The 24,438-nt window shown below is 34.5% G+C and overlaps 1 protein-coding gene across 13 annotated transcripts; it reads left to right on the top strand.

The window, feature by feature from the left end:
• The first annotated feature begins 1,558 nt into the window (after positions 1-1,558).
• LOC112176900 (ATP-dependent DNA helicase pif1) lies at positions 1,559-22,192 on the top strand. Of its 13 annotated transcripts, none has more exons than XR_005803032.1 (23): positions 1,559-1,746; positions 1,837-1,892; positions 1,983-2,018; positions 6,340-6,429; positions 6,598-6,645; positions 9,462-9,599; positions 10,562-10,702; positions 10,810-10,905; positions 10,995-11,045; positions 11,136-11,162; positions 15,614-15,956; positions 16,222-16,286; positions 16,878-17,107; positions 17,267-17,333; positions 18,168-18,610; positions 18,739-18,843; positions 19,007-19,108; positions 19,387-19,464; positions 19,774-20,236; positions 20,608-20,720; positions 20,805-20,856; positions 21,593-21,660; positions 22,020-22,192. XR_005803032.1 is itself a non-coding variant. In XM_040510428.1 (10 exons), exon 10 carries the CDS (start codon positions 13,372-13,374, stop codon positions 15,331-15,333), a length of 1,962 nt encoding a protein of 653 aa, XP_040366362.1. In that variant the 5' UTR covers positions 1,559-1,746; positions 1,837-1,892; positions 1,983-2,018; positions 6,340-6,429; positions 6,598-6,645; positions 9,462-9,599; positions 10,562-10,702; positions 10,810-10,905; positions 10,995-11,045; positions 11,136-13,371; the 3' UTR covers positions 15,334-15,598. The 13 variants fall into 13 exon arrangements, 11 of the variants coding, with proteins under 11 accessions (XP_040366362.1, XP_040366363.1, XP_040366364.1 ...); XR_005803031.1 differs by having other exon boundaries at positions 17,264-17,333; XM_040510428.1 differs by lacking the exons at positions 15,614-15,956; positions 16,222-16,286; positions 16,878-17,107; ... (8 more) ...; positions 21,593-21,660; positions 22,020-22,192 and having other exon boundaries at positions 11,136-15,598.
• Positions 22,193-24,438: the final 2,246 nt, after the last annotated feature.

Genomic DNA, 24,438 nt, shown 5'->3' with positions numbered 1-24,438 from the left:
GCTATTGGGAGATGGGAATGGGTGCCCAGATCAATCCTTGTTGTGGACTTTTCAAATGAGAGAGAGAGAGAGAGCTACCGAGATGCATCTGCTAGAGATGATGAGGTTAATGGTGAGAAGTTGCCGAGAGGAAGAATGGGGCCAAGATGCAAAATGGTTGTCGGGGAAGTGAGGAATGGGTATCAAGGGAGGACTCGGGTGCCCAAATTAATGGTGGGTGTTTGTCTCAAATTATTAAATCGAAGGGATGGTGCTGGTGATCGTCACTGGAACTAATCAAATGGCGCCAGCGACGACGCGTTAGCGTGTGGTTTTATTTCTGGCCATTGCCGGATGATCTGGAGAATGAATTTTGCTTGTTTGAGGAGTGTGAGCATGATTAAGGCAGTGGTAAGTCGTAAAAAGTGATTGAAGTCTCTAGACCAAGGAGAGAGAAAAAACTGAGATCTTGTTTCTCTCTCTTCAAACACGAACCCAGAACTTCAAGCTTGTCGGTGCATGAATCTGCTTCCGGGGCATCGCTGAACGTGATAAAGGCCTGGTTTGAGTCGCCAGAGATTGATGGACGCCGTGGTGGTGGAGGTGAGGAGTGGTGATGACCGGAAGTTGGTGGTGGAGGTCGGGCGCGGTGATGACAGGAAGTTGGACAGTTGGTGTTGGAGGAGAGAGAGAGAGAGAGAGAGAGAGAGAGAGAGAGAGAGAGAGAGAGAGAGAGAGAGAGAGAGAGAGAGAGAGAGAGAGAGAGAGAGTAGTTTGTTAATTAAAATGAGGCCAAAACTGTCATTGATGTTTAAATTGGATGAATGAGATTAAAAAACTTTTAGTGAAGCAAGTGGGCAATATTTAAGCTTAAATTGGGTAAGTGGTCACGACCTCTAAAAATATTGGAAAAATAATTTATTATACAGACTCCAGAGTCTCCTCCTTATTATTCATTAATAAAAATAAATAAATAAATAAAACAGAAGGTTACACACAACTTAACTAAATGGTATAGTAAGATTGGTTGAGCTATCTAGAATGAACTCCCATGTTTAGAGTCCGAGTCTCAACTCCTACCAGTTTGTGGCCAACAAGTTTTAGAGGCCTTCGGATTTGTATACCTACAGCGGGAGATTAGTCTGGCTTTATTGAAATATTGTTGTGGATCTCGGTCCGAATACTGACTTAGTGCGTGTGTTACTAATACACTAACGTAATTGAGGTGGCTTGCTACGTTATTCTCAATAAAAATAAAAAAAATAAAAAACAAACAAACAAAGATATAGCCCGGGCTGGATATGGCTCAGAAACCGAGCCTTTCTGCCTTAAGCAGAGTATCATTCTACATATACTAAATGTGGATCCACTGTTCATCCCTATTCATCACTATTCATGTAACAATGGAATGACGTCTTTGCCCTCCCTTTTCCCCTTAAGTTACATCCCTGCCATTCAGTCTGAGTTAAAAAGCTCTAGATATTTTCTGTCTCTCGCTTTCTACCTCGACAGCTGTACGTCTTCTGTAGCACAACCCTGAGAGAGTTCAAGAACAATCCATAGAATTAGTGATTGAGAGAGAGAGAGAGAGTGAGAGAGAGGTGAAATTCAGGAAAGATAAAGAATTCATCTCATCATCTCAGCACGACGTTAGTTGCTCTTCATCCCGAGACTGATCGGAGATGGACACAGAGAAAGAAGTGGGAGAGGGATCTGGGTTTTGACTACAGCCCCAAATTTCTAATCGGAGAGGCACACAGACTGAAGGTATTGTTTTATTGATTTCTATGTTTTTGGGTTTTCATTGACTTTTTGGTTATGGTTGCCTTTGAATTGATATGGGTTTTGATGTTTTAGCGGTATTGTTTGTGCTCGAGTTTGGGATTTGAGTGATCGATTCGAAAAGGTTCAAGGTGAGGCTCTGATTTTGAGTGATTTCAAAACTTTGGCTTTTGACTGATGATATGGGTTTTGATGTTTTGGGTGTTTTGTTTGTCCTGCAGTTTGGATTCTGGACGGTTGATTGAAAAAATTACAAGGTGGAGTTGTGATTTTTTATTGTTTAAGAATTTTGGGTTTTGATTTCAAGAAGAAGGGGAAATTTTGGGTGGTGGTTACAAGTGATTTTGTCAGTCTCAAGTATTTATCATGTTTTGAAGGGGATGGTTTTAGTGATGTTAGTGTTGTGAGTGTAATGCCCCGAAAATTCAAATTATTTATCGAGGACATTTAAAATGATTTCGTGGTCATGGGTGATTGTACGAAGCTTGGAGGAATGGTGAAATTAATTCGATCGATTTTATTTCGAAATTGTAAGTTAATTAGGGGCGCGCGAAATTGACTTTTTGTACGTACAGAATTTGGGAAAACTTCCTTCATGAAAGTTGTAGAGCTCGTCGATACGATCGCGTGCATATGTGGAATGCAATATTCGGAGTCCGCATGATTAAGTTACGATTATTTGAAAATTTAGAATTTCTTTTTTTAAATAGGATTTCTTTTAATTTAATTTCTGTTTTCTTTTCTTTAAGGACAATTATTCCTTCTCTTTTCTCTTTCGCTCCGGTCCAGCCATTTTCCCCTTTTCCTCTGTTTGCTCTCCTACCAGTGGAGATTTTGACCTCCGGCCACCATCCCTTGTCATCGCCACAATCACTCGAACCAGTTCCCAAATCCGAGCAGAGCCTAACCAAGATCATCACCATACACCACCGTTAGTTCCACTTGCGATCAACACAGCTCCACCGCCGTGTTTTCTAGCCAAAGCTTCCTCCGGTCATCTCTGCAACACACAGCCATCACCGCTCAGTTCAGCTGGCAGTGAGTACTTCATCCCATCTATCATCGTCGCCGATCGATGATGAACAACACTGCAGAAGCATCGTCGGAGCCGTGGCCCCAACTGATTCACATACCTTCGATCTCCGGCTTCCAGCTTGAAACCAACTCAACGACCTCCCTAATCGGAATCAGGGCATCACCGACCATGAGGACCCTCTGGTTTCAATCTCCGGTTACACCAGAGATGCTGCACGCGCTTGACACACCGCTGAGGACCTCGCCGGCATCGTCAAACGGTTCCAGTAAGTTGACCCGAAGCTTCCTTTGGTGAGTTGGTTGAATTCCATGGAGATTATTAACGTTGGGTCCTTTGGATCAGTTGGGATAAACATTGAAATTTGGTGAGATTGAGTTTGGTTAACATTGAAATCATTTCGGGTTCCTGGTTGTGTTTGTTACTCGTAAAAGTGAGGGGAGATGCTTTTGACGTTTCTGGGTTTTTGTATGATTGGATGTGGTATGTAAATGTTGCAGGGATGAGCACTCGTAGTTGAAGGCTGAGTTAGAGAGGAAGATTGAAGCTTGGAGTTGGTTATGAGTGAGAATAATGAAATACGAGCACAGCTAGAGGAAATGTCTGTTAGAGATGAATTAAGTTGATGATTGACAATTGGATGTTGGAAACGTTTGGATTATGAAGAGGAAGGGCAACTTCTGGTCATTGTTGCGAGTTGAGTTTTTAGGGAATGGTGTAGAGCATAAGACTACAAGAGGTAGCATGTCATAGAGATTTTGGTCAAGGACGTTAAGCCGAGGCAACCAAAGAAAGGATTTGGAAAGGACTCGAACGGGTGCGCTTGGAATTGGACAGAATGTTATCAAAGCTGTGCAGGTAACGACCTTAAATATGTTTCGATGGTGTTATGTCTATGTAAAGTTAGTAAGGGCCAATTTGGTGACCATTGTGGAAATGTTTTAAGAAGGGTTGAGTAGTTGACTAACATTTATGGAATTGATGATTTTTGGAATGTTTAGTTTTGACGATTTTGACAAATAATGATGGGTGGAAATTGATGTTGTGAGGAAATTTATTGTGAGTGGAGTGAGTTTTAATTATTAATTTCGAAGATCAGACCATCGGTTTTACTTCAAATTTTAATGCGTTGGTCGTATGACTACTCTGATGACCTTGTGAGGTCGTAGGCGAAGATCTGACTGTTGGATCGCTGTATAAATGCGGTATAAATTCAATCTGACCGTTGGATCACTTTATAAATTCGATCTGACCGTTGGATCACTTTATAAATTTGATCTGACTGTTGGATTGCTGTATAAATTAGATCTGACTGTTGGATCGCTGTATAAATGCGGTATAAATTCAATCTGACCGTTGGATCACTTTATAAATTCGATCTGACCGTTGGATCACTTTATAAATTTGATCTGACTGTTGGATTGCTGTATAAATTAGATCTGACTGTTGGATCGCTGTATAAATGTGGTATAAATTCAATCTGACCGTCGGATGGTCGTATAAATTCGATCCGACTATTAGCTCGTCGTTTATTTAATTTTCTTTGAGTTTTTGGCTAAGTTATGATCGCATTTGATTAGGTGTTTGACGGTTTGATTTGGCGGACGAATTATGATTCTTATTCGAATTATAAGAAGACGCAGCAGGATTAGAGGTGAGTAAACCTCACGTGGTTCATATTACGAACCGAATAAATTTAATTACTTTATTTTGTCGTAATTGTGTGAAAATATTTATGGAATAAATATTTGTTTTAAATCATATGGACTTGATCAACTACGGTCCATAGGTAAGTAAAATGATTTTATTATACAAATGAATTTCACGGTTTTTATACTTGAACTATAGTTGGTATTAGTGGTCATTCCTGAGCGGATAATTAAGTATATATATATATATTTACGTGAAATATATATGTTGATTGATGTGTGATTGGTATGATGAAATGATTGAGAATTGATTGGATAATGAAATGTTGATCATGTGATGTGAAAGCTATTTTATATGGCCAATTATGAATATGTGGAAATTATTTTGAGAAGTAAAGATTTGTCTTGAAATAATATGTCTCTTTATATGGGTGTACATATACATTTATACACATTTATACAATCTAAAACTTATAAAGATTGTATGTTGAGAAATTGGTTATGTCTGAGAAGTACAATTGTGAAGCCGGGTGTTATCTACTACCCCGTGCTTAAGTGAATTACTGGTAAAAGTGTGTTGTGTTATGAGAAGTTAGCCTTGGGCCCTAGTCCCTACAGATAGTGCACTATTATACTCCTAGGAAGGTTGCTTACTTTGAGTATACATACTTTGGTAGTGTCCTTGGTATGCTGATGGCTGTCCCATGCTTTGGTATAGTACGTTGGACCCTAGCATGTGGATTTATGATTTGTTACCAGTCAACCTGGTTTTCCCGTGTTTTGGGTATAGTACGTTGGACCCTAACACGTGGATTTATGATTTGTTACCAGTTAATCTGAAAATTCACTAAAAAGACTGAATTGATCAAATATCTATCCATGATATATTTTGAATATGTGAAGGTGTTATGCTGAATTGATCAAATATCTATCCATGATATATTTTGAATATGTGAAGGTGTTATGCTGAATTGATCAAATATCTATCCATGATATATTTTGAATATGTGAAGGTGTTATGCTGAATTGATCAAATATCTATCCATGATAAATTTTGAGTATGTGAAGGTGTTAGTAAAAAGAGAATCAAGCATGTGTTGCTTTAAATGTTATTTCACATATTAATGCTGCAATATTTGTTGATTGTTTACTTGAGTTATAATAATTGTAATTAAATAAATCAACAGTTCTTTCTTGTTTACTCACGAGCTTTGCAAAAAGCTTACCGGGTTTGGTGTTGTTGCAATCCCGGTACACTATTCAAATTGTGTAGCGGGTAATCTCACAGGTTAGGAGAATCAGGGCAGTGATCGTGCGGTTTAGAGTTTTAGTAATAGATTTACAGCAATTGTTTTGTGAGGAGAATTATACTCATTTGAGTTTTACAATTTGATTTGGTGAGAGTGTGCTGTAATAAGTAGCTTGAGGATTTGGTTTATGTAATCTCAAGAGGTGTAATTAGTGGTCGTTTCTGAGAGAAAAAAATTCAGAACGTTTTTGTATTGTTATTAGTCATGTTCCGGATTTGAATCATTATTTCAAAATTCGGGGTGTGACAGTGAGCCTGTGAGGGGCATAATTGCTGTTTTGTGATTGGTTTTTGCCGTTTCCTTCTTTCTTCTTTAATCATCTTTAGTATGTTACTAGAAAACCCAGCCGCGCGATGCTGCGGCACAAAAAAATTGCATTATTCTTTTAATGGTCATTCTTTTAATGGTCAGTAAACTTTTTAAAAGCATCAGGTAATTATTAGGGCTTCAAAAGAGCAAAACACTCATTTAGTTTTAATTGCATGTATATGGTTAATTTTCATGATTTTTGTTGATGTTGACACTTTATTTTGCATATATTTTCCTGTTTCGAAATCATACCGATTTTATTGTTTTGATTCTGTAGGTTTTATGCAAAAGAGCATTTGTATTGTTCTTTTGCCACTGTTCCTGATTCTGATATTGGGTGTTTGTTCGTTGTCCTATTGTAATTCAGGTGTGTGACTTCTGGTAATGTAATGAGTGTTTTTTTTAGTTTAAATTCGATAATTGTTTTTGAATCAAAGTGGTTATTTTAATAAGGCTATATCATGTTATATTTGATTATAAGCAGATGCTCTATTTAGACATTGTAATAAACGGTTGCTTTGTTTATGCTCTGCAGATATTAGGGATAGTGTGCTATTCAAATTTGGAAGTACTGTGGATTCAGGTATGAATGTTTAGCTAATGTTGTTCATCAAATTTAAAGAATAATGTTGAGTATCAACATTGGTTCTATGTGAGGTTCATGTCGTCTTTGGTAATGTTCAGTTTATTCTTGATTTGTAGGAAAGTTAAAATTATTAGATTGTTAAGTTTGAGAAGGTGTTAATTAATACGTTATTTTTAGTTTGTTTATTGATAGCTGAAATTAAACTAATGTTATGAATTGTTTATTGTTTTTTTTTTATTTTTTTATTTTGGGGTTTAAATGTAGTGATGGCGTCAGAAACTATGATGAGGGGAAGAAAAAGATTATTAATACACTAAGAAGCACGGAAACGGGTACGAGTTTCCGGATACGATACGATCGGAAACGTGGAAACGGCAAATCTTAAATGTAATAGGAAACGGAAACGTGAAGGAAACGGCAATTAAATATATATATATATATAATTAGAAAAAAAATTATACTGTATTCTAATCCTCATTCTCAGCCAAAACAATAAAGAAATATTGCTTTTAATTTTTAAATAGATCGATCGAGAAGAGGAACGACCCGAAGCAGAAGAAACCCGAAGCAGGAAGAGGAATGAGCGACCCGAGCAGAAGAACGACCGACCGACAGAACTGGGTCTGCGTCTCCTCCGAGCAGAAGAGGAACGTCGGTCTGAAGACTGGGCGTCTGGGTCTCCTCCGAGTAGAAGAGGAACGTCGATCTGAAGTACGAACTGGGTCTGGCGTTTGGGTCTTCTCCGAGCAGAAGAGGAACGTCAGTCTGAAGTCCGAACTGGGTCTGGCGTCTGGGTCTCCTCCGAGCAGAAGAGGAACGACTGAAATAGACGAGAGAGAGGTCGCGTTGGTCTCCTCCGAGCGGAACAACAGAAAGAGACGAGAGAGAGGTCGCGATCTAGATTCCTTTTTTTTTTTTTTTTTTTTTTTTTCAATTTTTCCAAGTAAAAAGTCATTTTTACCCCACGTTTCCTATTTATTTACATTCTGGCGTTTCCACATTGGATACAGACGTTTCCAAACCGTTTCCAAATTAGGATACGCGTTTCCGGCCGTTTCCGGGCGTTTCCAACCCGTTTCCGACCCGTTTCCGCTTCCGAAACGGGAAACGCGAGCATTTTCGCGTTTCCGTGCATCATAGTTAATACAGTGTGCTACTGGAAGTAATGAAAGTAAAGACACAATTGAGCAAAGGAGAACTAGGAGAACTACACGTAATCATGTTTTTTTTGGTGGAGATGAATATGATCGAATTAACTCAGAGAGATGGAAAACGAGTAAGTATATTTTAGGATTAATTTCAGTTTACCCCCCTGAGGTTTGGGGGTGTCATCATTTCACCCCCTCTACTTTCAATTTTGAATTTTTACCCCCTAAACTTTCCAATTTCAATCAACCGTGTCCAATTTCTCTTATTCCGTCCAAAGTCAACGTTAACTTTGACTTTTGAGGGGTAAAATGGTCTTTTCAAGATAAAAAAATATATAAAAAAATAAAAAATATTTTTTTTTCTGTTTCTTTTTTTTTTTTTTTTTTTTTTTTCTATTTCTTCATTTTTTTTTGTCTTCAACCTATACACCAAAAGTTATAATAGGTTTATAAAAACAAAAAAATATTCTAGGTGGTTGAAAGCCGCTTGCTGGTCTACGATATTTGTGATATAACTCCGATAAAGTGAAGAATTTTAGGATATATCCCTAATAAAGTGAAGAAATATCTGTAAAAAATAATTTTACACTTTATCTAGAAATAAATATCTGTAAAAAAATAATTTTACACACTCGCTGGTCTACGATATTTGTGATATATCTCTGATAAAATGAAGAATTTTAGGATTCCCTAATAAAGTGAAGAAATATCTGTAAAAAATTATTTACACTTTATTTGTAAATAAATATCAGTATATTCCCAATAAAGTGAAGAAATATCTGTGTAAATTCATTTTTGGTCTACGATATTTGTGATATATCTCCAATAAAGTGAAAAAATTTAGGATATATCCCCAATAAAGTGAACCAATATCTGTAAAAATGATTTTACAATTTATCTGTAAATATCTGTATATCCCCAATAAAGTGAAGAAATATCTGTGTAAAATCATTTTTTACAGATATTTATTTACAGATAGTGTAAAATTATTTTTTACAGATATTTCTTCACTTTATCAGAGATATATCACAAATATCGTAGACCAGCGAGTGTGTAAAATCATTTTTTACAGATATTTATTTCTAGATAAAGTGTAAAATTATTTTTTATAGATATTTCTTCACTTTATTGGGGATATATCTTAAAATTCTTCACTTTATCGGAGATATATCACAAATATCATAGACCAGCAAGCGGCTTTCAACCACCTAGAGTATTTTTTTTGTTTTTATAAACCTATTATAACTTTTGGTGTATAGGTTGAAGACAAAAAAAAAATGAAGAAATAGAAAGAAAAAAAAAAACGAAGAAACAGAAGAAAAAAAAAAACAGAAAAAAAATTATTTTTTTATTTTTTTATATATTTTTTATCTTGAAAAGACCATTTTACCCCTCAAAAGTCAAAGTTAACGTTGACTTTAGACGGAATAGGAGAAATTGGACACGGTTGATTGAAATTGGAAAGTTTAGGGGGTAAAAATTCAAAATTAAAAGTAGAGGGGGTGAAATGATGACACCCCCAAACCTCAGGGGGGTAAACTGAAATTAATCCTATATTTTATGTTCTTTGAAACAGTGATATATATAAATAGTCTTGCCAAAAATCATTGTTTGTTTAGAAATTTATACCAATACTAATTGATATTGTTTGATATATGGTTATAGTGTTTGATCCTCAAATTGCTGAAGCATCAAATGTATGTGAGAATGTCACTGGAATTGAACATTCTGACAAACAATGGAGAGCTAACGACCAAAATGTTGGTGCAACTCTAAATGAAGATCCATTTATGGGTCTAGAAGGTACATATTTTGATCTTTTGATGCTTTTGTTATATTATATGTGAAATGAATATTGGCTATTCATATCAATGAGATCTTACTCTCTATTATGTTCTGCTTGGTAAACGGTTTTGTGAAACTGTTATGTTAGATCACTACATTGTCACTGAGTTTTGATTTAAGAATTTGTTTGTTTTTGTAAGTTTATATCTTGAAGTTTATCACAGTTTGGGTATATTTTTAAGCTTCCATTCTTTATCTTTCTTCTCACTCATTAATGTTAAAAAGTGTTTAGAGTTGAATGAGAGAGAGATTTTTGGTTGAGGCGAAGAAACACTTAGTGCACTCCGGAGTACTGATTTTTTTGCAAAGTAGTGGTTGTAAGGTTTTGAGTATAGTATCATTTATGGTTAGAATGTTCGGCTTCTTTTCAGTGTGTTGATGGTGCTTTATTTAGTTGGAGAAAAAAGCAATGTTCTTTGCTGTTATTAGTTCACTTAGTTAATATAAAGAATAATGGATTGATGTATGAATCAAGTTGCTGATATATGTAAATTAGGAGTTAACTGTTGTAATATGTTTATACGACAATAAATGTTTATACTTAATCATTGCACACTTATTTTTAGGGTGCTGAGTTATATTATTTTTACTTGATAATCCAGTACGCAATCTTTATCCATTTTATGTACTTTTTTTTATTCACAAATATGAAAAAAAAAATCTCTTTTATTGTGTTAAACTAATTAGAAGTAAGATAATATATTAGTGTTATATAAAAGAGCTTGACAATTTCTTGGAATGAATCAAGACTTGGGTTGCAGTAAAAAAATTATCTTTGTGAATGCCAAAGTTTTAAGTATGGTTATGCTTACTTAAAGTTGATTGAACAAAATAGTTTGTTCTGATTACCTGTTCTAATGGCACTTAAATATAAAGTATAAACATTTAAAACATTAATTGGGTTATGTTTTTTAATACAGTTATGCCGGTAGAGACTGCTTAAGGGGAAATTCAAGAAATCTGTGATGCTCAGGATTCTAGCATAACCGCAGCTGAATCTGAAAGTATATTTTCCGGTTTGGACGAAGGTCATCAGATTAGATCAGAAAGGTGGAGAAAAGGTGAGTTCAGACTTTAGGAAATACTAATCTGGACAAACGATTTTAGCAAAATCTATTTTCACTTTCTAACTTCAAGATCGGTAACATTATGTACATTTTACTTATAGCTTTTGGACCAGCAGCGTCAAAAGAGAGCCAAACTTTGTCCAATTCCGAATCTACAAATGATCATTCGCTATTTCTGCAAACGGATGATACCAGAGGTTTATTTATTTTTTTTTCTCAACTAATGATGACATAATTGTAGCTTTGTTTAACAGTGGAGCTAACAATTTTGAAATGTTGGATATAGGTGAATGCTCACATTCATTTGGCCAGGCCTTATATCAAAAAAGAAAACAAGGTTATTTCTCTGAAATTCTTTATCTGTTGTCTTTGAAAAACAATGATAATCATAGAAATTATTTAACAGAAAGAAAACTTTTGACTGCAGGATCTGCTGTGACATATGAAGACTCAGGTGATAACATTTATACATGTGATTATTGTCATGCAAATTTCTGGCCTGGAGAAGCTCTTAAAAAATCATCTTTAAATGCACCACTTATTTATACGAATTGTTGCAAAAAAGGTCAAATCAAACTTGAGCAACCAAAACCAACACCAACCTATCTTGAAAATTTATTAGATCCAAATAATGGCTCAGAAAGCAGGATTTTCAGAGAAAATATCAGAGTTTATAATTCAATGTTTTCTTTTACTTCAATGGGAGCAACAATTGATTGCAAAATAAATACTGGATCAGACCCTTATGTTTTTAAGATTAGTGGTCAAGTGCATCATTTGATGGGCTCTATACTACCTTCTGATGGAGAATCTCCTAAATATGCTCAGTTATATGTATATGATACAAAAAATGATGTATCAAATCATATTAATGCAATTGATCCTACTCATGTTAATGAAAATATCAAACCAAATATTGTAGAAAGACTTATTGAAATGTTCAATGAAACTAATGAATTAGTCAAAGAATTTCGCACAATGAAAGATAAATTAGAAAGTCATCATATACCTACAGTGAATATGACTATGCTTGATCGTCAACCTAATGATAGTAAACAATATGAAATACCGACAACTGATGAAATTGGTGGTTTAATTGTTGGTGATATTGGAGAGCATAATTCAAATAAAGATATAATTATTGAGTCCAATAATGGATGTTTACAACGGATTTCTAAAATACATCCAAAATATATGTCATTGCAATATCCAATACTTTTTCCATATGGTGAAGATGGATATAAACCAGATTTGCCGATGCAACAAATTACAAGCATATATTACATATCAAATTCAAGACAGAAATAATGAATTCAGTACTTTATTAAAAGGTGGAAGATTATTTCAACAATTTTTGGTTGATTCTTATGCAACAGTCGAAGAAGATCGTTTAGATTGGATTAGAAAAAAATCAAAAGAATTTACGTAGTAAAATTTACAACAATATTTATACTGCATCTGCAGCTGGAATTAATAAAGCTTCTGATTTAGGACAAAAAATTATTTTACCAAGTTCTCATACTGGAAGTCCTAGAAATATGATTAACAATTATCAAGACGCTATGACAATATGTAGACAATACGGTAATCCTGATTTGTTTATAACTTTTACTTGCAATGTTAAATGGATAGAATTTCAAAGATATTTTCAAACCAAACCCAAATATAAAGTCGAAGATAGGCTTGATATAATTTCAATAATTTTTAAAATAAAATTACAAGATATGATTGCTTATATTAAATCTGGAGAACCTTTTGGAGAAATCGAAGCAGATGTTCATACAATAGAGTTCCAAAAAAGAGGACTTCCACATGCTCATATGTTGTTTTGGTTAAAAAAACCTTACAAATGTTATACAGCAGCTGATATTGATTCTATTATTTCAGCAGAATTACCAGATAAAAATGCTAATCCAGAACTTTTTGAAATTGTTAGTCAATTTATGATTCATGGACCTTGCGGTCATTTAAATTTAAAATCTCCTTGAATGCGAGATGGAAAGTGTTCAAAATTTTTTTCAAAATCTTACAATACAAATACCATATTCGAAACAAATACTCCTCCAATATATAGACGTCGTGATGATGATACAAAATTTGTAGAAAAAAATGGCGTTCATATAGGAAATAATTTCGTTGTGCCTTATAATTCAGATTTATTATTAAGATATAATGCTCATATTAATGTTGAATCATGTTCTCAATCTATGTTAATTAAATATTTATTTAAATATATTAATAAAGGTCCAGATCGAGCTCGAATTTTGTTACATGGAAATCTAAATGATGAAATTACTACTTATCTTAATTGTCGTTATTTAACTCCTCACGAATCTGTATGGAGATTGTTTGAATATCCAATTCATTCCTGACTTCCTGCTGTTCAGCATTTAGATATTCATATGCCTTTAGAACAAAATATTATTTTTAATGAATATGAATCAACTGAATCAATAATAAAACGTAAAAGTATAGAAGATACAACGCTAACCTGATGGTTTAAAGCAAATACAACTTATCCAGGAGCATCTGAATTAACGTATACAGAATTTCCAAATAAGTTTGTATGGGATAATCGTAACAAATGTTGGATACCAAGAAAAAAATGTCAAACTATTGGTCGAATAGCACATGTACCTCCCACATTAGGAGAATTATATTATATGAGAATGTTATTAAATATTAAAAAAGGTTGTCACAGTTTTGATTCAATAAAGACAATTAATGGTAGTACATATTCTTCTTATCAAGAAGCTTGCCGAGTTTTGGGTTTATTAGGTGATGATAAAGAGTGGATTGAAGCATTAGAAAATTCTTTACACGCTGCAACAACTTCTGAAATCCGTCAACTATTTGTTACAATTGTCTTATTTTGTGATGTGGCAAATCCTGAAACCTTATTAGATTCATATTGGGTAAATATGTGTGATGATTTATTGCACAAAGCGAGAATAGAAATTGGAAATCCAAATTTAATCTTACCTGAATCAGAATTAAAAAATAAATTATTATTTGAATTAGAACAAATATTTAATCGATCATCAAGTTCATTAAAAGATCATCAACTACCATTGCCTGATACAAGCAAAATATTTGAGTTAAATAATAGACTTTTAAGAGAAGAATTAGATTACGATTGCCTTGAATTAAAACGTCAACATCAAAATTTAGTAGCTCAGCTAAACACATGCCAAAGAATTATATATGATGAGGTTATTAAAGCAATCGAAGACAAAACATGTAATACCTTTTTTGTTCATGGCTATGGAGGAACTGGCAAAACATTTTTATGGCATACAATAATAAATAAATTAAGATTTGAAGGAAAAATAATTTTAGCAGTTGCCTCATCTGGAATTGCTTCGTTATTATTACCAAACGGAAGAACTGCTCATTCTCGGTTTAAAATACCTTTAGTAGTGAATAATTTATCAATATGTCCGATAAAAAAAGGCACTCATCTTGCAAAATTAATTGATAAAACAGAGTTAATTATTTGGGATGAAGCTCCAATGTGTAATAAATATTGTTTCGAAGCATTAGATAAATCTTTACGTGACATTCTATCAGATCCAAATAATATGCAGATTGACAAACCATTTGGCGGTAAACCTATATTATTGGGTGGGGATTTTAGAAAAATTCTACCAGTTATTACAGGAGGAACTAAAGAACAAATAATTGAAGCTTCGTTAAATAGTTCATACCTTTGGTCATCATTCAAAATATTTCATTTAATAGAAAATATGAGATTATCGAAAAAAAATTTAACTGATGAGGAGAAAATAAATATTTCAACTTTTGCAAATTGGTTATTGGAAATTGGAGAAGGTCACATATGTTCAATTAATGATGAAAATGATAAAGATGCATCTTGGGTTGAAATTCCAAATGATATAAATCCAATAGAAGCAATTTTTCTTGCAACTTATCCAAATTTTAACATCAATTACAATAACTTTAATTATCTAAGGGAACGTGCAATTGTTACACCACGAAATAGTACAGTTCGAGATATAAATGATTATGCTATAAATCTATTACCAGGTGACAAAACAACCTATTTAAGTGCTGACAATATCTTATTAAATTCAGGGAATAATGAAAATATCAATCTTGTATATCCTATAAAATTTTTGAATACACTTGAATTTAACGGATTACCATCACATGAATTAATTTTAAAAATTGGAATGCCTATCATGTTATTGAGAAATTTAAATCAAATGTCTGGCTTATGCAATGGTACAAGATTGATAATAACGAAACTATTTGATCGACTAATAGAAGCAAAAATATTAACAAGAAACAATATAGGTAAAAAAATTTTCATACCTAGAATTATTCTTACTGCATCTGAAAATAAATGGCCATTTACTTTTAAAAGACGACAATTTCCAGTAAAACCATGTTATGCTATGACTATTAACAAGAGCCAAGGTCAATCGCTGAATCAAGTTGGCATATATTTACCAGAACCTATTTTTACTCATGCACAATTATACGTTGCACTTTCAAGAGTTACATCAAGAAATGGATTGAAAATTTTAATAAACAATGACAATGATGTATCAAATAAATATACTAAAAATATAGTTTATAAAGATGTATTACAAAATCTATAAATAGAAACAAAAGAGAAAAACAGAGAATTCATCTATTGATTTGAAATTTTTATATCAAACTAAAGTTTTATATATTTCAATCGTTTATTCACAAAAACCGAATTATGCTCTGAACTAATGAATAACATGAGTTGCTACAAATATTAAATGTGTACATATTTTACATGTTTATGACAGATGTTCAAAATATGAATAACTGACACAAGTTTCATGTGACACAATTGATTATCAAATAAATAAATAATTATTCTAATTTTTGATAATTTTGTATTGCAATTAGTCAACGGAAGCAATTGAGAAGAGACCCAGTACATCTCTCCAGTTATGGTTGCAATTTGTTTCCGGTTCCATCTCATTTGAAAATTAACGAAAGAAGTAATATGAAACACTCCAGACAAAATGAGAAAGACTCCAGACAAAATGAAAGATGGAGATGATTCTGGATTAGAAACAAACAGTATTCAAAAGGGATTCACTTTGGGATTACACTTTTGCCCTGAATGCCTCAGTATAAAACCGACATCTCCAGCTGCTTTTCAGTTCGACAAGCCTCCACCAAGGTCAACCTCTATTGTTAGGCGATATCAGGCTTATTCATTACAATCAACATCACCGAAAACTGGGTAAGATTTCATTTTCACGGAATCAGTTGATTTCGTTTACCAAATCATCTATTTTCATCTCTCTACATAGATGACTCAAACTTTGTTCCCTGTGGTAGCCTATGTGCTTTTTTGAATTAGATATAGAAGAATTGACTTCTTTGGTTTAGGATTATTGACATATCTAAAACTAGGGAGTTGGTTTCGATTTTGATTTTGATTGAAATTGAGATTTTATTGATTTCGATAGGTTATTGAAAGGGTTTTCATATTTTTGTTTTTGCAGGCAAACGAAGAGCGGAGTTTTGCAGGCGATGGAAGTCTCTCCAAACTAAAAACTCCCTCTCTCAGGTAAATACCGATTTCTGATTCTCCTTTATGCTCTGTTTAGCTGCCTAGGAACTGAAAGAAATATGATTTAGGTTTCAGTGCTGCTTTATCATCATAATACTCTGGTCAAAGAACCTGCGTCATTATAAGTACATATAAGGGCAAATGTTGCAGAGAAGTATTTGTTAGCATCTTTGAATGAAGATCCTAAACCAGGACATATAATAGCTAATTTGCAAATGCCTATCATAAGAATGGTGATCATAGAAGTTCCAGCAAGTGCTTGGAGAAGGTGCTCATGGCTCATTGCTACATTCATTTCTTGCTTTTTTCACTGAGGTTGTCCATTTAGTGTCTTATTCTTCATGGAAAATTTTATTTTTTACTACCATAAGTTTTTTATATTTGGTTTCTGGAAAACAGTGATCCATAACTTCTCTCTGTCTTAACTCAATTCATAATGGCAATATGGCATAGTCATTACTTTGCTGCTTATTGTATTAGAAGGACTGAACACTCATGCTACTTTTTTTCCAATATGACTGTTGACAAGAAAAAGAAAAAAAATGAAATTGACTCCAGCCTTTTGTTTTGCTATTGCATCTTCCTCAGGTGACAAAATTAGAGCTCATTGGATGTCTACACGATATGCTGTTGCAATACACCGAACCAAGGATGCAGAATGGTATCAGGATCCCATTGAACAACTATCCTGGCAAGAAGTCAAATGGCTTCAGTTATAAGAGATGTAGACTCTATAATTTCCGTTCAACTTCACATACCATGGCCAGGCTTTGCCATGGTCCACAAAGCCCAACATGAGATTTCAGCAACATTTGATGGTAATCACAAAAGAGCTGTTAAGATGTCAATACGACAATGATAACCTTAAACTACATTCATGCTTATACATGAGCCTCACATTTCAATTCAGCTATTTACATATCCATTTGAACTTTTAACTGACTTTCATATTGATCATTATTTTTGATATCCAGCAGCAGCTGCACAAATAAGTTGCCAAACGAGCTGTTTCCCGTCGCCGAGGATGCAAGTTAATATGCAGTAGTAAGTTTGACCAACCGCTTTTCACAGAAACACATATCGTCTTATGCCTTTGAATCCATTTTGGAAATGCTAAGGCCAAATCTAACCATTTTTACCTAAAGTTGGTTAGGTTCTCCTAATTGCAAAATTGTAAATACACATCTGGTCAACATACAAGATTTTGCAATCTATAAAAGAACTCTTTAGCTATATAACGCATCAATGTTTCTAACCGCTGTCTTAAAATGCCTCAACAATGTACCCGCAGCATCGCGCGGGCATCATTGCTAGTATATTCTATATAGGAAATACTAAGGGCTTGTCCGGTAATGTTTTTAAAAATGATTTTTCAAAAATCGATTTTGAAAATAAAAACGAGAAAACAAGATTGGATTTTTGAGATCCGAAAATGTGTCCGGTAGCTTATTCCGAAAACAATTTTCAAAAACGAGAGAAGATTGCTACTAGAGATGAGAGAGACCTGAGAAGAAGATAGCAACGTGAGAATATGGAAGAAGAGAGCACATTCTTCTTTTTCTTTGTTTTGGAAAATATATCTCCGTGTTTTCTAAAATATGAGACTGAAAATGTGAAAACGTCTATTTGTCGTTTTCCTGTTTTACAAGTAAAATAAAAAATTATTTTCAAAAATTATTTTCTGCATTTTTGAAAACAGACCAGCGAACGCATTTTCAAGCTATTTTCATTTTATAAAATGAAAAAGATGACTTGAAAACGTTACCGAACGCCACCTAAAGTTGGGTTTACTGTTCTTACTATTCATAAGCCGTCTGTTTTGTATCGGCTTCAGCCCAGCCGATGATTCTGCCTTGGTTTCTTTCTGTTGTGATCAAGCCGTTGGTGTATTGAGTGGAGCCGAGCTGAGGTGGTGATCGGATTTACGATTTTGTCCTTGCTATCTTTCTATTCTTTATCTATTGCCGACATAGGATAAGGCAGATGTCAACTGAGAGAAAGACTCAACAGTGCATGCTGTTTCTTGCTACGACATCTGGGGTGATGCTCAGTGCTGTCGTGTCTATGGTACTTGACTCCACCGAGAGGTAAAGAGAGATTTGAGGGAATTGATATCCGTCTGTAATCGAAGAAATTGATGCTTGGGGGTGATTTGATACGCGGCAAGGATTAATTTCTGTGGCAAAGGGATTGATTTCTGTCTCAAATCAATATTCCGTCTCTGACCTACATTTGATCACTCGGCATGAGGTTATTGAGCTTCCTCGAAGTGAGACAAAGCTCCAGCTTTCTGGAGATGGCGATCTTCTTCATTTTAAGAGGTATCTAATTGATTTCTTCAAAATCAGTGCAAATCGTCCTGTGTGATTGATTTAGGATTTGGGCTCGGAGGTATTGATTAAACGGAATATTGATTTTGCTAACAATTTCCATGTTTTTCTCTGACAAGAATTAAGGTTGGTTACCTGCACCTGAGGATTCTTGGCAACACCAGCTCCTCAAATTTGTTAGATCATGCCGAGGGATTTGTATAATCTCACGTCCAGAAGTCCAGGTACCCCATGATCTTTATAGCTCTCATTAATTTATTTGGGTTGATTTTTTTTTCTTGACTGCTATCTTGAGAAAACATTTTTATGGAAATTTTATATGTTGCAGTTATGGTTTGCTAATTGCTATCTGTCTATTGATTTGGTTCATGGTTTTTGTTTAAGCAGAAGGTGTAGGCTGCTTCAAGTCTTGCCGGGACAATGCTTGGATGATGATGTTGCCTTCTAACACAGCTATTGCACATGTTAGCCCAACAGAGGTTCTCGAAGGTTTGACCTTTCGATTTTCGTTCTCGAGAGTTTGATCTTAGGAAAATCAAATTGTCAATTTGTGTGTGTTTTTCTGGGGTGTGAGAAAGTAAAAGTGAGTTTAGAACTGGAGGTGTATACTCTAATCATTTAACCTTACTTGGAATTATATTGAAAAACAAAGTGAGCTATAGGTGGCTTGGAAAATTTGGTAAAAGAGACTTAAGGGGTACTGTACTGTCATATGAATATTTCTTGAAATGTATTCATATGCTTTTTCTTTTTTATCTTCCTTCCAGATACGCCTGCAATTTGCTTCGACAAAGAAACAAATAATAATGAACTCAGAAACCCCTGAAGCTCAAGCGTCAGAGAAGGTGGAGGATAAGTCCAAATGAGAACTCTGAAGCATTGGTTTTTATCATTGATAATAGCTATTAATTTGAGTTGGATTATTTACTGACCTTTAATATTGGCTTTTATAGGACATATATCAGTACTGGTTTTGTTATCTAATCTGTTTGTTGTTATATGCTGTGCTACTCCAATGGGTTTCGCATTGATTATAGCTGCTGTTGCTTTTTTTGTCAGCTATTATCTCTATCTAAACAGTTGTCTTTATGATTTATTCTTCAATTATACTGTTTTGCATTTCTTGGATTGATTAGTTTGTGGTGGATTTGCAGCTTGAGAAAAGAGTGAAAGAGGTTGAGCGGTATTACTTGAGGAAAGGCAGTCTGCAACCAGCCACTTCGAAGGAGAAAGACGGAGATAAGCATTTTAATACAATTAAGAAGCAGCAACAAGATGCATCATGTAGGGACGCTGCTGCTGCAAAGAGGATACGAGATCTGTTGAATGATAGTGACATTTTTACCCCTACATTCTCGCTGGCTTTTACCTGACTACCCCGATGAGGACTGGATGTGGCTCTTTTTCATTGCTCATTGCTCCACGAAGAGAGAGAGCAATCTTGAGAGAGTTCATGAATGATCCAGAGACCCGGCATTTGTTCTTTGCTTCGCACGAAAAGAGAGAGTGGGAGATAGAGGTGATATTCAAGAAAGAGACTGATCAGAGAGGCACACAGAGAAGGAAAGAAGTGTGAGAGGGGTCTGGGTTTTGACTACAGCCCCAAAGTTCTAATCGGTAGGTTTGAATGTTTTATATACCTCTTTAATTTGCTGCCTTTTGTGGATGCATGTGATGTTCTTCTTTCTGAAATATATATCAATATATGTGTTCAATCTCTTTCACCAAAGAGTCTAAATAGCAATATGTAATGGTGATGTACTATCAATCTCTTTCCTAATTATCAATATCCGCTTCCATTTTAAGAAGCACAACTACCTTCCTTTACCTTTCTCTTTCAAAAAAGGTCATAGTATTACTTTATTTATCTTCTGATATTGGTAATTAGGAAAACTGCCATCTGAGATACACAAACTTTACAAAGCAGCTGTATTTATTGATAACAACACATTCTGCATTTTCTCACCAACATATTTACTACCCTCCAGTGCATATCAATGGTCAGGAAAATGCAGAGGAGGAGGATATGGATAACAATGATGATCTTGCTGGAGATGCAAGATACCAGTAGAACGGCCTCCCAAAACATCAAAATTTATAGGTATTCTTTAAACTTTTATTAGTATGAAATTATATTGATTGGTTTTGGCCAACCCTTTACCAAATCTAATTTTTGGATGACCAGCATCAGTGCCTCTGTGATGGTTGAGGTGGAGGGTGAGGCTGACCCACTTGAGGTATAAGATTCTCCTATGCCTATTCTGGATGCCCACGATTATTGTTTCTGTTGTTCCCTTATCTGCTTTATCCCTTTGTAAATGCATACAATGAGTTTTCACCCTTCCAATACTGAAATTTACTGCTTTTGGTTAAATACCATAATGTCAATTTAAATCTTGCAGCTCCTTTTGGATATGTTATTTTGCTGCTTTACTATCGCTACCACCAACAAGAGATTCTATTTTGGCTTCTCATTTATTGTTTAGTTTATACTCCTCAAATTCGAGTATCATGTGAAAGTGAAGAATCCCATCAAGACCAGAAATGGTGTGTTATGAGTATGTGCATTTTCTTGATGGCACATGAGAGCATCTACTAATACTATGGTGTAGACTTAAAACAAATAGTAAATTATCGCAGCAATATACAAACATTTCTGATTGTATGTAGAGAACAAGTTAACATCTTATGTTTTGTTAACTATTGTCGATCTCTTTCTATCAAAGGCAGTTTTTAAAATTGAAAAAGAGATCATATGATGTGCTTTGTAGTTTATATGTAACACTCTTTTTTCTTCTGGTGGCTTCTGTTTTCTAGCTGAAAGAAATTATTGTGTGTGTATAGGATTATGTGTTTCTTTTGAGTTAAAGAAACATGTGAGAGGTCCAATTGTCATTTTTTACTGCATTATAATGTAAATGTTGTTTCCATATTCTACGCAAGTGTAATCTTCTCGAGTTTTGAATTGCATAGATTGCTATGAAAGAGCTTCGTGAAAGGAAGATACCCTTTACCATCGGCCACTACCAGCCTGATAGAAGGTGAGATTCTGATTTTAGTTTTGTTGCAGTTCAAGTATTGACTCTGCTTCTCTCCCAGGTTTCATATCAATCATCTTTTCTAATGTGCATGCATATTTTAATTTCTGCCTAAATGCACTAAAGTGTTTCTAACTGTGTCCCCGTTATTATTTTGCCTGAACTTGGAGCAAAACCCTGTTGTTCATATAAGCAGTGTTCGTCAAATATTATTTTGTCTTCAACACAAATATTATTTTGTCTTCAACACAAATATTATTTTGTTTACCTATTTCACATTATCCTCATTTTGATGATTTTGATTCAAACTTAATACAACTTTATTATGCATTTACTTATGGAAGTAATTGATTGAATTGCAGCCCTGATGACAGATTGTAGCCATCCATCAAAAAGTTCTCACACCAAAGTTTGATTTCGTGCGTAATGAAAATTATGCTATGTAATGTTATGAAATCAACGATATTCTTTTGTATACGAACAGTTAATTTTCTGAACAATCTCCACCAATATATAATAATTGCTCTTCCCATTACATACTTCTACTAATTCATTGATAATAGTAAATCCCTATTATCAATCCCGCAGCAAAGCGCGGGCAGCCTTTCTACTTCTAGTCATACTTAATATATCAAGACTTTGAATTGGATCAGAGTTCCAAGAACTATTATACCATTGAAGAATCCATATTGTTCTCACCAGAAACAGAATGATCAAGAAGGAGATAATTACTTTACATGCTTAGCAAAGCACTGCAACTCGTCATATATTGCAGGCAGCTACTTCATTTCAACATCGTATCACACAGCCCAACCATGTGCAACTTTTGGAGATATCTTCACAGAGCTATCAACCTATAGTTAAGAAATAAGAGAATAAAATTGCTTATCCACCGAAATAAATGAAGGATGTTACAGCACGGCAGCTTGGATGGACTCGGACTGCGCAAGTTTGGTGATGACCTTGGCTGAGAAAAACATAAGAGTTTCTAGTTCAGTCAGCTGCTATATTTGTAGATTCCTCATTTATGTTGCTGAAGAATTAAACTAGGGGAAACTACACGTGGAACTAGGTATCTGGTTGACAATAGGATAAATAGTGGAAATGATGATGAAAAAACTGGAAGTTAACAAAACAAGAGAAAGGGGAGAAGAAAATCTGTATAAAAAGAATATCAACTACACTCACCACTCCAATAGAAGCCTGCAGCAGGAGTTGCAGAAAAACCTTTGTCTGTCAGAGCGTCAATCGCTAATTTTGCATCTGTAAAGCCCTTATCCTGATCAATGCTTAGCAATCACAATTTGACCATTATCTATAACTAAAATATGCAACAATATATGCTAGGTGTGAAGGAAAAACAAGAAAACCAGGCAGCACGATACAAATAAATTTTGGTGCAGCCCAAAATTATAAATATCTGATTCACGCGTCAATATTACAGCTGAGCATTTAATTAAAAAATAATTATCCAGGAATTCATGAAAGAGCAAGAACGAACTGTTCCATATCTTTTAACCAGCCTGCTAGAGGCCTGTAATTGTCATACACAAATGGATCTCCGTAGATGAAGTCCGGGACTACAACACAGAATCCAGAAGTGGCAACTCTTCCTGCAAGTTTCCTTAAAGTGGAAATGCATTAGTTCTCAGGTAGTAATCAAATTTTCAACACATAGATGACCAGATTTCAACAGCACAAACAATTGCTTCAATCATAAACAGTAGAAAGGCAGTCCACCACAATCAGAAATTTCCATTACTGATATAAGTTTCATCATCCATGAGTTTGGCACAAGCCTTCTACCTTGCACAGTTGAACTTAATATCTCCTGTTCATAATTCAGTTTTTCCGACAGACAAAACTGAAGGTTGGAGGTTTTGTATATCTTTAAGATGAGTTATTTGCTAAGAGAAAGGAACTTCTATGTGAGTTATATGATTGTGTTAAAAAATTAACACCATAAATTTCCTGGCAAGCTGCATGTAAATGCCACTTCCACTTTACCATGCCTTCAATAAATGAAATCCAAAATAACTACAGATACTGCAATTAATTCTGATTTCTGCAACCGCTAATAAGTTTGGATCCGATCACAGAGTATTCATTCCATGCATACAACAGAACAGAATTCTATAACACCCCCATTTACTTGTTATAATGTACTGAGACATCAAGTTCTCTCAAAAACAAGAAGTACAGCTCATGTTATAGCAGATTCCATGTAGACATAGCTCAATACCTCAACTTGGGAGCTCCATATCCTGTAGGGCAAGTCGAATAGGTATATTATAAGTTCTTCACGATGTAATATTTTATTCTCCTCTTCTCTCCATCAATATACAAATACAAGGACTTACGATTCTACTTCCTAATACTTCACTGAAACATAAAAGAGAAAATAGCTATATAAAAAATTGAGTGAAAGAGAAGAAATTTTTGAGAAAATAGCTATAATAATAGAAATAAGTATGACTTTTGAAGGACTTAGAAATGTCATAGGGTTCCTGACTTCCTGCCCTTTAATGAGACACAGCCAAATATAACTTCTTTTTAATTTTCGAGATGTGTTTCCTCCATTGGTCAGCTATCCACTCTAATTAACCCATAGTTGCCTAAGATAATGCAGTCCATGCTGCTATAATCCAATCTAAGGCAAATTACTGAGTTAAGCATAACAATGAACAGGTCATTAACCAACTCAGACACCTTATAATTAACACATCCATTTATATGTAAACTGTTGTATACCTATGATACAATTTGATACAGAAGTGGATG

This window comes from Rosa chinensis, chromosome 7 (genome assembly GCF_002994745.2).
Source record: "Rosa chinensis cultivar Old Blush chromosome 7, RchiOBHm-V2, whole genome shotgun sequence".
Classification (NCBI taxonomy): domain Eukaryota; kingdom Viridiplantae; phylum Streptophyta; class Magnoliopsida; order Rosales; family Rosaceae; genus Rosa; species Rosa chinensis.
The sequence above is the reverse complement of the archived record's forward strand: the minus strand, read 5'-3'. Positions and strand labels throughout refer to the sequence as shown.